This window comes from Hypanus sabinus, chromosome 4 (assembly GCF_030144855.1).
Source record: "Hypanus sabinus isolate sHypSab1 chromosome 4, sHypSab1.hap1, whole genome shotgun sequence".
Classification (NCBI taxonomy): domain Eukaryota; kingdom Metazoa; phylum Chordata; class Chondrichthyes; order Myliobatiformes; family Dasyatidae; genus Hypanus; species Hypanus sabinus.
Genome location: NC_082709.1, coordinates 118,983,948 through 118,997,481, shown reverse-complemented (window position 1 = coordinate 118,997,481; position 13,534 = coordinate 118,983,948). Strand labels below are relative to the sequence as shown.

Sequence of the window (13,534 nt, the reverse complement as noted above, 5' to 3'; positions counted from 1 at the left end):
AAAAGTCTAATAAAGTGTTGAAGGTGAAGCAGGAGTACTATCGAAGATCCGAATATTAGTGACTACCCTTCGGAAGTACATAACTGCTGTAAAACAACTCTGGCACACCTTGAGCTCATGAAATACAAATCTATCTCTCAATGGAGTTGATCTTTTCCTTCTGACCTTTCAGGCTTTTGGAGAAGTTAATCCAGAAGGAAAAGGAGTATCAGAAGGTTCTTCAAAAAAAAATCAAGCAGAAAGGCCAGGTCATATCCCAACTCCAGTCAAAATACACATCAGGTAAGTAATTCAAACTGAACTCCAGGGTCACAGAGAAGAACAGCATCTGGTCTGTGCCGAACCATTTAAGCTGCTTAGTCCCTTTGACCTGCACCCAGACCATGGACGTCCATACCCTTAACTATCCATGTACCTATCCAAACTTCTCTTCAACATTAAAACAAAGCTTGCCTGCAACACTTGTGCTGGCAGCTCATTCCACATTCTTACGATCCTCTGAGTGAAGAAGTTTCCCCTCATGTTCTCCTTAAACTTCTCACCTTCCATCTTCAACCCATGGCCTGTAGTTGTGGTCTCACCCAATCACAGTGGAAACAACCTGCTTGCATTCACTCTGTCTATATCTATCATATTTTGTATACCCCAATCAAAATCTCCCCTCAGTCTTCTATATTCCAAGGAATAAAGTCTTAACCTACTCTATCTTTCTTTTTAAATCCGGTTCTCCAGTCCCAGCAACATCCTTGTAAAATTTTTCTGTACTCCTTCAACAGTATTTATATCTTTCCTGTAGGTAAGTGGCCTAAATTGTATACAATACTCCAAATTAGGTCTTATCAACGTCTTCTACAAGTTCAACATAACATCCCATCTCCTGTACTCAATGCTTCGATTTATGAAGGCCAATGTGTCAAAAGTTTTCTTTACAACCCTAGCTACTGTACCTGTGCCAGCACTGTCAATGAGTTATGGAGCTGTATTTCCAGATCCCTTGGTTCTACTGCACTTATCAGTACCGTGACATTCATGGTGTAAGACCTACACTGGTTGGTCCTACTGAAGTGCAATACCTCACACTTGTCTATATTAAGTTCCATCTGCCATTTTTCAGCCTATTCTTCCAGCTGGTCCAGATCGCTCTATAAGCTCTGATAGTCTTCATTACACCCCCAGTCTTTGTGTCATCCACAAATTTGCTGATCCAGTTTACCATACTATCATCCAGACCATTGATATTGATGACAAACTTCAGTGGACCCAGCACCAATCTCTGTGGTACTCCACTAGTCACAGGCCTCTAGTCAGAGAGGCAACCATCTACTACCACTCGCTGGCTTCTCCCACAAAGCCAATGGTTAATCAAGTTTACTACTTCATCTTGAATGCCAAGCAACTGTATCTTTTTCTGGCCAACCTCCCATGTGGGACCTTGTCAAGTGCCTTGCTAAAGTCCATGTAGGTAACATCCTCTGCCTACCCTTCATCAACTTTATTGATATCTTCCTCATAAAACTTGGTTAGACATGACCTACCATGCACAGAGCCATGCTGACTATCTCCAATGTGTCCCCATTTATCCAAGTACTCATTTGCCCAGTCCCATAGAATACCTTCTAATAACTTTCCCACCTCTGATATCAGGCTTACTGGCCTATAATTCTCTGGTTTAGTTTTAGAGCATTTCTTGAACAGTGGAGCAACATTAGCTATCCTGCAATCCTCTGGTACCTCACCAGTTGCTAAGGATAATTTAAGTATCTCTGCTAGGGCCCCTGCAATTTCTGCATTTGCCTCCCAAAGGGTCTGAAGGAACAGTTTTTGTCAGGTCCTGAGGATTTATCCACCCTAATTTGCCTCAAGATAGCAAACACCTCCTTCTCTGTAATCTGTACAGGGTCTATGACTCTCTGCTGCTTTTCCTCACTTCCATCTCCCAAGTAAATACAGATGGAAAAAAAATCCATTATATCTCCCTCAACCTCTTTTGACTCCACACACAGATCTTCCAGAGGATCAATTTTGTCCTTTGCAATCCTTTTGCTCTTAACATATCTGTAGAATCCCTTAGGATTCTCCTTCATCTTGTCTGCTAGAGCAACACCATGCCTTCTTTTACCCCTCTTGCATCTCTTATACTTCATAAACTTATTTGTTCCAACCTGCCTATACCTGTTACATACTCCTTTTTTTTCTCTCTTAACCAGGTCCCCAATATCTCTTGAAAACCATGGTTCCATAACCCATGTTTACACTTTATTCTGACAGGTACATACAAGCTTTGTACTCTCAAAATTTCACATTTGAAGGCCTCCCACTTTCCAAGTACACCTTTGCCAGAAAACAGCCTGTTCCAATCTACACTTGGCAGATTGTTTCTGGTAACATCAGAGCTAACCTTTCTCCAGTTTAGAATCTCAACCATGGACCAGAGCTATCGTTTTCCATATTTACTTTGAAGCTAATGGCACTGTGGTCACCAGATGCAAAGTTTTCTGCTACACAAAACCTGTCACCTCTGCTGTCTCATTCCCTAATAGTAGATCAAGTATCGCACTTCCATGAACACATTTGAAAAACTCTGTCCCATTTAGTCCTTTTACAGCATGGGAGTCCCAGTCAATAAGTGGAAAGTTAATGTCACCGACTATAACAACCTTATGTTTCTTGCAACAGTTTGTGACCTCTACAAATCTGTTCCTCTAAATCACCTGGACTATTGGGTCTATGATATATTCCCATTAATGTGCTCATACTCAAGTAACACTCCTCAAGAAAGTGCACGATACCCAGATCATCTCTCACAGCTAACAGAAATGTAGGCCAAAATGCTGAACTTTTTCGACGGAATTGTTCGGCCAGTTTAGTTCATAGAAACGCATCTATTTAGCTTGCAGTGATTTTTGCCTTTTACATTTATACATTTTTAGAGAGTTTCTTCATCTATTTTGACCTTCCCAGCACGTTCCTTCATTGGTGCAGTGCTGACATAGATCGGATCGGGATCGAGTATGACAAGCTGACAGCATTAACTTTGCTCTCCTTTGCCTCTTTCAGTGCCACACCACACCCTGGATCAGGAACTCATCAGCTGGCTGAGAGAGCAAGGAGTCAATGCGGAGACTATAACCAGGGTAAAGTGGCACTTGACAGGCCAAATAGATTTAAAACAGCAAAACACTTTCTTTTTCTATGATAGTTACCTGTACTGAACTTTTGATTACTGTTATAAACAGAAATGATGTTGGAAATAGTCAGCATGTTGGGCATCATCTACAGAGAGAGAGAAGCAAAATTAACATTTCAGGTTAATGGTCATTCATTGGAATAGTTTCTGAGGTGAGAGACCTCAGGGGCTAGAACAGACTGAAGAGACTAGGATTGTTTTCGGCGCAGTGAGAGTTGATGTCTGCTCCAAATTCCACTGTTCTCAGATTAGGAAAACACAGTTCAATTCCACCAGTATTTATTTCTGTTTAGTTTTTCTTCACTTTTCTTTCTTCCAACCCTTTTTTGTCTTTCCTTTCTCAGCTGTTTCTTTCTCCGTTTTCTTTACTACCCTACTCCTTATAACGTTTTCCTCCCCCTGCCTTCCCTTCTCTTCATAATTCTCATTCATTCCTCAGTTCTGGTTTTCACACCTTATTTCAACTGTTCCAGATTCTCATCTTCTCCCTCTCTATTTTCTCTCTTCTCTTCCTCTTCCCCTTAAGATTAGAAATTCAGAAGGATCACTAAGGCTGGGTCTATGCGGTTTACACTGCGCCTATTCTCAGTAACACATGGGGTTACACTAGTCACTCCTAATCATGGCAACAGACGACCTCGTGTCCAAAGACACTGAGGTACATGCAGAAAGATTATATGTGGTATTATGTGGTGAGACCACGAGATCATTCTATGCAGGCTCAAGTTTTGCCATCAATAAAATCAATGTAAAATGTAGAGATAAAGAAGAATTCAGCTGCTTTTCCTTTGTTTTGGTCACCTTTAAAATAGCCTTTTCCTTCAATAGATCTGTGAAGAGGGCTACGTGTTGTCTGACATTCTCAAATATATCACCAAAGATGATTTGCGAACGCTGAAACTCAGGTAAGGGCAGCTTCAGATTGCAAAAGAAATAAATGGCAGATACTTTTATCTTTTGCAGTTAAAAATAACACAGGATAAAGATAAATGGATAGTTTAGGAACATTTACCAATGCAAAGATTGAATAGCAAAAAGAACTATTTTGGTTGTTGGACTGCCCTGAGTACACTGTAGGAGGATGACTGCATTGCTGTAATTGTAGTTGTAGCAGCATTATATCATTTACACTTGGAAGATGTTCAAGCAGACATCAGCTAGCCTTGTGAGCCTCCAGTAAGTTTACAATGCTTGCATTACCTGCTTAGCCTGTTTCACCAGGCTTCGGCAATAGTAACAGAGCTCTGTGCAAATTTTGAAATAAGCATGCAATCTTTCCCTAAAATGATTTGCTGCCCATGAGAAGATGGTGGTGAGTTACTACTTTAAATTGTTGCAGTACCTCTGGTGAAGTTACTCCTATTGGGATTGTTGGATAGGGAATTTCACCGCCAGGCCATCAGACTGATGAACACACGCTGATTTGAGTGTGTTCTATATTACATTGACTGATCTATTTATTGTAAATTACTTTGATTGCACATTGCACATTTAGATGGAGACATAACATAAGGGTTTTTACTCCTCATGTAGGTGAAGGATGTAAGAAACATAGTCGATTCAATTCAGTTAGGAATTAGACATAGTCATGAAGGGGAAATGATGATCTACTTCCAGGTCAGAATGGAGGCAAAGCTACAAGTGGTGTTCCCATTCACCTGGTGCCCTTTGTGGTGGTACAGGTTGTTGGTGGGTGGGGGGGGGGGGGGGGGGGGAATGATGTGAAAGCTTTGTGAAGGCTCAGAAACTGAGTGGTTCCTTTTCAAAACTTCAGCGGTGTTCAAACCTCAATGTGTGTCTAAGAATTCAGTCCCTGAAACAGCTGACAGCTGTCCAATGCTCAATGACATTAATGGAGAATTGGTCACTGTCATATAGGTGGGAGTGAGCAGTGGACATGACCCAACACTCATCTCTGGCCCAGCTATGAAGCCAATGTCTTAACTGATCTCAGACACTAGTTATTGGAAAGGCATGAGGTTTGTGGTGGGGCCAAATGATTCCAGTCTTCCCAGTGATTTATTTTGGGATTTTTTTTTGCCCTGTGGTGGATGTCAGCCAGACAATGAGATAAATTGGCTGTTGCCTGTTTTCCACATGCCCTTCTCAATGAAAAGCAAGCAGTATTTTGTGCCAACACTCCTGGATCACATCTGCTCACTTGGTGCTCAGATTTTTTTTAATTCTCAGAATTGATTGCAAGAAAATGATAAGTTCTGCACAACTATCATACTGATCTCCAAGCACGTACTATACATGCTGCACACAAATATTGTGGGTTGCTGTTATCTAACTGATACAGGGTAAACTGCCCTCCCCTCCTCAACCAGTGCCACAAACTTAAGAGTGACTTATGAAACTATGTCACTGCAACAAGGCAGTATTTCATATCATCAGCAGTGACCAAGGAAAAAGAATGAGAATCTTTCACGTCTTTTGGCCACGAGGAGGGTTGGAAATGGGTACTTGGATCTGCAGGAGAATCTGGCAGAGTTTGGGCATTTCACGCATTTCATTTGAGCCATCTTGCTTTTATAGACCCAGATCTGATGGATGAAGATGTGCTTTAGTGGGTGTTTTCTCTTTTCTCAGCCTTTCCTATGCTACATTGTAGGCACAAAACAGAAAAAGAACAGTACATGGATTTGGGGGTAGATTATAATAAAATTAGCAAGCTGTTTTTGCTAATATTGCAAAAATAGCAAGAAGGGTCTATGGATGTATGAAAGGTACTGCATTGATACTTGAGTCAAATATGTATGCTTAATGAATATTCTATTAAGCTAATGCATATTCCCATTGGGAAGAGCTCCTAATTCACTGTCATTTTTCACATTTTAGAGGAGGAACTGTTTGCAGACTATGGAATGCCATATTAAAATTCAGGAAAATAGCCAAAGACTAAATAAGTGAAAATGGAAAATATACAATCCAGCTATTTCGAAGTGATTTTTTTTTTTAAGAATGACCAAAGATGCAACCTTTCTGAGGGTAAATATGTTTTTGTGTGTCTCTACATGTGTATTGAACTTCAGTTATTGCACTAATTTGGATTGCCATACAGATGGTTGTGAAATCTTTACTATTCTTAGGGTAGTCTATGAATCTTGTATACTCAGCTGTACTGCTGACTTGCTTTTCAAAGTACAGTTGCCTCTTTAAATAACCTCCCTGTTTCCATTTCAAAGCAGCACTCTGAGTCACCTTGACTTTAGAAGTGCACATTTTGTATTAATAATAGATTGTGTATATTTAGACCAATAACATGTTGGTTTTCTAGTAACATAAAATAGCAAAGGGACCCATCCTGATGGAAATAATTTAAAATTAGTATTTATTTGTTGAGCAAATGATCATGTAAAATTGATTCCCCCTATGTAATAGAACCGGTATGCTGTTTATAGATTTTTCTTTTTATCTAATACATTCGCCACCTATGCAGGATCCATCCATTATTTCAGCTGGCCTAAGAGGTGAGGGTTTGAGTTAGCTCAATAAATGGGTATAGGTGGATTTAGTATTGAAAGGATTGCCATCTTTTTCCTTAAAAATGTTAATTAGTCAAATGTAACTTCACGCCATGGTTTGCCTTAGTTTACTATCTTGCTAAATGGTCCCGTCAGAAAGACACCTTTAACCAACAGTGACTTGAAAGTTTTTATTTTTATATTATCCTTAAAGTTGTCTCTGAGTAATTACCTTTAAAAATGTTTTAATACTTTTAGCATTGTGCATATATAATTGTAAATATTGCTTGAAGTGAAAATATTTTTTGTTTGCACTGTTGAAACAGAATACTATTCCGCTCCTCAATTAATTCATTGCTGATTTGTATTTATTCATTATGCAAAACTAATTTTTAACAATACGATTAGTGTAGTTAAAGGCTTTCTGAGTAAAAGATATTTTCTTCATATTGAAGTGGTTTCAAGTGTCTGGTCATTTTTCAATGACTAACTTTTTTTATGTCAGGTATTACAAATTATTTCTAAATTAGCATGAAGTGTGAGATGAGCTTTGGGGTCCTCTTAAGTCCCTCCAAATCACAGGGCTATAAAAATGCATGACTTTTGTTTATATGTTGCAGTAGTTCACAAGTCAAATTCATTGGGACAGAGAACTGTAAACAAAAAAAAATTATCATTCTTATAAATAAATACAAGGTTTAGAATCTGGAAAAAACGTATTTACAAGAGGCCCATTTTATAAAGCAATCCAGCTAATTTTATTATATTGATGTCAGATACAACTAAAACAAGAAAGAATCTGAATTCTTTCAGAGTACCCTTGATTAAAAACAACCAAAGTAACACAAACCATAAATAAATCTTGGGAGACAGATGATTTACCATGGTCTATAAACTGCATATGTACAGTAGATAACATTAATCAAGACTAAAAGAAAGTTAGGATTGTATACCTAATTTTCAGATCCCCTATGACAATGTACATGTTGGCTGCAGGCGGCTGTATAACCAATTACAAGGGCTTTATCTTTTTTATGAGACAGATCTGTATTTAATCCATGGATTGGTGCCACGGACTTCAAATGCCGATTCGTCATTGTAAATATAGTAGGCCAGTTCTTCTAACGCTGGTTCAGGGTCAGTGGTGGCAAACTGTGCTGCTTCCTCCACCTCTTTCCTAACGGCAGCATCAATTTCCTACAAAACAACACAGCTATTAATGTAACTGCAGATTAGACCTAAGTATCAGTAATATTGTAAAAAAATAGAAAGGCAGCTACAGATAGACGTTAATTCAACATATGCTAAAATACAGGGTGATGGCAGCAGTAACAAATGAGTAGAAAAGAAAATCCTTCATTTTGGAAAACTGGCAAGAAATTAGATATAACTGCATTGTGTTACTAATTTGGACAAATTTTAACCCCCATGGTAGTTAAACAGCTGCTTATGTTTTACCAATAAACATGGAACTTACAAATGCACAAAGGTTAATACAGCATTCCAAACAAGACAGGAAACTTTTTCAAGCCCCTGTAAAGTTATTATTTACTCCACTGCTAACAGTAACTGATTGGTTGGATTTGGCTAACGTTGTTACTTCATGCAGCATATATGTACTTCTAACAAACTTTTTCAAGCATTTAAGGTTTGGTTTCATGCAAAATTAGTAAGTTTTCACAGATCAAACCTCGTTGGCCTTCATAATTTGATGAATTTCCTTTGGTTCTTTCACAGCATAGGCTTTCCTGCTCTCAGTCATCTTTCTGTTGCTTATCCAGTCTCCTAACATGCTCATCAAGTAAGATCTCTAATCAGAGAGCTTATATGCAACCAGTTTTTTCCACATGTTAAACTCCCTTTTGTCCAACTGCATGCTACAGCCACGGTGACAGATTAGGAATCTTGATTTGAAATTGGAGCTAACTTTAACATCAAGCTACTTAAAAATCCATTTTACAATAGCGAGTTTGCACAGGACTGAATGCGGCAGATGCAATGTTCCCACACCACATGAAAAGGTTACTCAATAGGCTGTTTTTTTTTCCCCAAAGAAGAATGGAGGAGAACCAATTGTATTTTTTGTTGTTAAATATTAAGGGATGAGTCTGAACTAATAATTACCTAACTTAATTGTTAATACTAGTACCATTAGAATACTTTGACAAAAATCTCAAGTCAATTTTGAAATATAACTTTGGTGTGACAACTGTTCTACATCAGGTACATCACACTATATACTATTAATTAATTCTTAATTCATTGTTATTTTGTGTTCCAAGTCTTGATGCCCACTGTTTTGTTGCATTCAAGACTATGAAAGATAAGAAACATACCTTCAGTTCTTCTATGCTGGACAGATTATTCTTCAGCATCCTATCCTTCAACATGCTAATTGGGTCACTTTTACTTCTCACTTCTTGGATTTCTTCTCTGGTACGGTAACTGTAAACATCAACATACAAGAAGTAATATTTTAAATGACCTGACACCACCTTCCCTTTGTTTAAATGTAAAGTTGCTCAATTCTTGAGACCATTGAGATTTTGAACCTAGTTAATTTTACCTTGATAAGGAAATATTTAATGTACCACAGATATTGATCAAGGGGAGGTACATTTTCAAGCTGTCTTATTTTAAAGCAATTATGAAGGCCTTTGATGTCCTTTATATTATACACTCAAGAACTACTAACCAAAAATGTTAAGATCTTAATGCATCACTCAGGAATGAATTTAAACTAAGGTACAGCTTTTAGGTGTATTTTATGGGACACCATAGTAATCATTATACAAATAATTAGCTTACAGGCTAATTACTCTCAAGCAAAAATATAGTACTGAAGCATGACTTAAGTCTACCAATATACAGAAGCACAAGACACTGCTTGAAGAACTCTGCATTCCAGGTAGCATCTGCAGAGGGAAATTAGACAGTTGCTGATTTGGGATGAGACCCTATTTTGTATGGTTGGACTCAAAAGTGGGTTTTGGGATAAATATGGTGGCAGAAGCTGATTCAACTGTAGCATTTGATAAGATGATACTGGTGAGTGGGAAAAACAGATTATTGAGGCCAACTGCTTTGTAAAGGGACAGCAGAATATTGGATGAGTTGAATAGACTCATTTTATACCTTTCTATGATTTGGCATATGACTTCTATCTGTTGGAAAACCAACAAAATACAAAATCTTATCTCAAGCTGAAACTTGCTCTATATTACAGTTTTTAATATTTTACTCAAACTGAACAGCTGTTACCTGATCCCTGGATCACTCATGCTATGTCCATGATAGCGATAAGTTTGCAGTTCCATCAAGATGGGGCCCTGAAGTTCAACATGAAGTATTAGAAATCAATCATATAGTCCACCCTATGCATTTCCCTACCACCCCCCCCCCCCCTCAATTCCCATTACATATACAGCTTTTAATTTCCTAAGAATGTAACTTCTTGAAAGAATAGCTTTATTCATTTCTCAATGGGAACTGAGTTACCTCCAAGGAAACAGTCTGAGGTGAACGGTAAAAGGATGAATGTGATTAACAACAAATTGTACAGATTACTAGCATTCACCAATGATGAAATAGCAGGTACTCTGGACAAAAAGATATTATTTCTATTAATACCCCAATATTTTAAAAGTATGTTACAGTGTTATAAAAGTTCAGAGAAAATCTGGTAGCCTTAAAAGGAGTGCCAGAACTGGCACCCGAGTCTAAAAGGAATATGGAAAACATCTGTTGAGCCAGGTGCTAAGAAATTGGAATGCGGATTTTTACTGTATTTCCAGAAAATCTGTAGCATTGATTGAACTGCTTCAATGAATCAAATGTTGTATTGTTATCCTTCAGACTCATTAAGTGCTATACCTTGTGATATCATTCTACCATTACATAGTAAGGTCCCAGTTTCTAATAAATGGATTGCAGATCCATTTAAGAATAAATCTTGTTTCACAAAGCTACCAAACTGCTGTAATGAATAATATAGCTCAATCCTGTCCCTACATGGATGGAAATCTGCCATTGTTATCCTCCTCCATTCTGGGAGAATTAAGAGTAAACAAGAAATTTTGGTGCTGCCAATAATTTCCACTTATTTACTTAAGATTCAGGAAATTAACACCATACTGTGAACTTGACATATTAGTGGGAAATTAATGTCCTATACTGCTTACAAATGAATTATTTTCAAAGTACAAAGGAGATCTCACATTTCAGTGAATAGTACACGTGCATTTACCTTTCCAGACCTGCAGTAATCTGCTGCAAACTTTGTCGCTTCTCTGACACACAACACATCCATCCCATCGACCTGTAAAAAGATTAGTGCAATGTGGATTCATGCAAGAAATGTATGCAAAGGTAACCAAACCTTGGGATTTAACCAATAAAAATTGTTCTCATTCTGCTTTTCTTTCATAGCTTGGGTTGTTCCAAACTTTCCCTTTCCCACAATTCACCTTTTTTCCAGGGCAGTATGAGCGCTATCCCTAATCATTGATAACTTGCAGGAAAAGCAATCAATGTGCTGTAAAGATCCTCGTGCAAGAGCTGGCATCTTTCTGCTTTGTAACAATGTGCTTCATCACTAAGAAATTCAGCATGCAATAATAAATATGGCTTCAAGGAACCAATTCACTTCTGTCTGAATACAAGAATGTTAAAAATCGTATAAAAGGGAATGAAAATGCACTGAGCACATGCAATTTGCAGCATGGCTGCCTGAGCTATGATCGCTTATAGTGGTAACAAGTATCACTACAAATTACACTAAGCGCTCCAGCAAGAAACACTCCAGGTTCAGAATTCAATTTATTTTTTCTAAACAAAATACTTGAAGAACTACTACTGTTCCTCTTTGCATTTGTATTGTGCTGCATTTACAATGTGTACATAAAAACTGTGGCTAAAGAAAAAGACTATAATAAAGAGATGTCAGGTTTCATTCTATGTTCTATTGTTCTCTAGCCCTGGAGGGATCAGCACTAATGTTAGGGCTATGCTCCTAATGCCAGTCTTCTCATTAGGCAGAAAGAGCTTCTCTTCACCTACACTATTTACCTCCAATACATTTTGAAAACGCTAACCTAGCAGTTACTTCACACCTTAATCCTCAGGAGTACAATTCTGCGCTGCACTCCTTCCAAAGCCAATGTATCCCTTTATTGTTATGGTGCCCTGAACTTTTCTGTAACATTGGACTAATCGGAACTTAGTATAAATGTAGATTATTTTTATCACCTTGAATTTCTAGGCATCCAGATAGATGGATCGCAAAATCTAGATATTGTAGCGGTGCGCTACACGCAGCGCTAAAATAACGACACGGAGTCCGTAAACTGCAGTCAAAGATAATTTTATTCGAACTTCACAGCCTTGCTTTAAAGCCTCCCTCATCCCGCCCTCCCCAGGCACGGATGCTCCAAGAAACACGTACTCACAAACCCCCACAGGCTTTTCTCCCTTTGTTGCGGACCTTGCCTTTGTGCCTGCACGCTGGCTATTTGTGAGCTGGTTCGAGTGTGCTAGGAAGTGGGTCGCCACATAACCCCCCCCAGAACCGGCGATACACCCCCCAATGTCCACAATCTGGGCCAGAACCTGCTTGGGAGGTCGGCCTCTGCGCCGAGGTGCTGGAAACTCGGCCGGTTGCGCCAGGTCCACGTGGGCCGGTTTGAGTCGGTCCACCGTGAAAACCACCTCTCTCCCCCCGACGTCCAGCACGAACGTGGACCCATTGTTCCAGAGCACCGTAAACGGCCCCTCGTAGGGCTGTTGCAGCGGTGGCTGATGCCCGCCCCTTCGTACAAACACAAACTTACAGTTCTGCAGGTCTTTGGGTACGCAGGGAAGTGGGCATGGGGGCCAGGTCACCGAGCCTCTTGCGTAGTCTGCCCAGGACTGCTGCGGGTTCTTCCTCTTGCCCCCTTGGGGCTGGTATGAACTCCCCGGGGACGACCAGGGGTGCGCCGTACACCAACTCGGCTGATGAGGCGTGCAGATCGTCTTTGGGCGCCGTGCAGATGCAGAGTAGGACCCAGAGAAGCTCATCCGCCCAGTTGGCTCCTCTCAGGCGGGCCATGAGAGCCGACTTTAGGTGATGGTGGAAACGCTCCACTAGCTCCACTAGTCCATTCGACTGTGGGTGGTAGGCAATTGTGTGGTGCAGCTGAGTCCCCAAAAGGCTGGCCATAGCTGACCACAGGCTGGAGGTGAACTGGGCGCCTGTCGGAGGTAATGTGGGCCGGTACACCAAAGCGGGACACCCAGGTGGCGATCAGTGCCCGGGCGCAAGATTCGGAGGTGGTGTCGGCGAGCGGGATCACCTCTGGCCATCTTGTGAACCGGTCCACGATAGTCAGGAGGGGCCGCGCTCCTCGCGACACTGACACTGGCAGGGGGCCCACAATATCCACATGAATGTGGTCGAAACGCAGGTGGGTAGGGTGGAACTGCTGCAGCAGAGCTTTGGTGTGCCGCTGCACCTTGGCCGTCTGGCAGTGCATGCATGTTCTGGCCCATTCACTGACCTGCTTGCAGAGTCCACGCCAAACGAACCTGCTGGAGACCATCTGGACAATTGTCCAGATGGAGGGGTGCGCCAAGTTATGAATGGAGTCGAAAACACGTCGCCGCCAAGGTGCCGGGACAACGGGACGGGGCTGGCCGGTGGCAATGTCACAGAGTAGGGTCCTCTCACCTGGGCCTACGGGGAGGTCCTGGAGCTGCAAACCGGAGACTGCAGTTCTGTAACTCAGGATCTCCTCATCTGCCTACTGTGCCTCTGCCAGCGCCTCAAAGTCTACCCCTTGGGAAAGGGCATGAATGTTAGGGCGAGAGAGGGCATCCGCCACGACATTGTCCTTACCCGAGA

At 40.6% G+C, this 13,534-nt stretch overlaps 2 protein-coding genes across 4 annotated transcripts in view; one reads left to right on the top strand and one right to left on the bottom strand.

The window, feature by feature from the left end:
* map3k15 (mitogen-activated protein kinase kinase kinase 15) overlaps positions 1 to 7,238 on the top strand; it is a 150,248-nt gene extending 143,010 nt beyond the window's left edge. For 2 of the 3 annotated variants that reach the window (XM_059968014.1, XM_059968013.1), the window contains exons 25-28: positions 173 to 282; positions 3,058 to 3,134; positions 4,016 to 4,092; positions 6,029 to 7,238. In XM_059968014.1, coding sequence (XP_059823997.1) covers positions 173 to 282; positions 3,058 to 3,134; positions 4,016 to 4,092; positions 6,029 to 6,092 — 328 coding nt within the window. In that variant the 3' untranslated portion in view covers positions 6,093 to 7,238. Of the gene's footprint in view, positions 1 to 172; positions 283 to 3,057; positions 3,135 to 4,015; positions 4,093 to 6,028 lie in introns of those variants that run through there. The other variant, XR_009511766.1, reaches the window with a different exon arrangement.
* A 147-nt stretch (positions 7,239 to 7,385) lies between these two features.
* Positions 7,386 to 13,534, bottom strand: part of LOC132393145 (pyruvate dehydrogenase E1 component subunit alpha, mitochondrial) — a 29,543-nt gene continuing 23,394 nt past the window's right edge. The window contains exons 8-11 of the mRNA XM_059968017.1: positions 10,901 to 10,972; positions 9,916 to 9,983; positions 8,991 to 9,099; positions 7,386 to 7,851 (exon numbers count right to left, since the gene is read on the bottom strand). Of these exons, the coding sequence (XP_059824000.1) occupies positions 7,687 to 7,851; positions 8,991 to 9,099; positions 9,916 to 9,983; positions 10,901 to 10,972 (414 nt within the window). The 3' untranslated portion in view covers positions 7,386 to 7,686. The remainder of the gene's footprint in view (positions 7,852 to 8,990; positions 9,100 to 9,915; positions 9,984 to 10,900; positions 10,973 to 13,534) is intronic.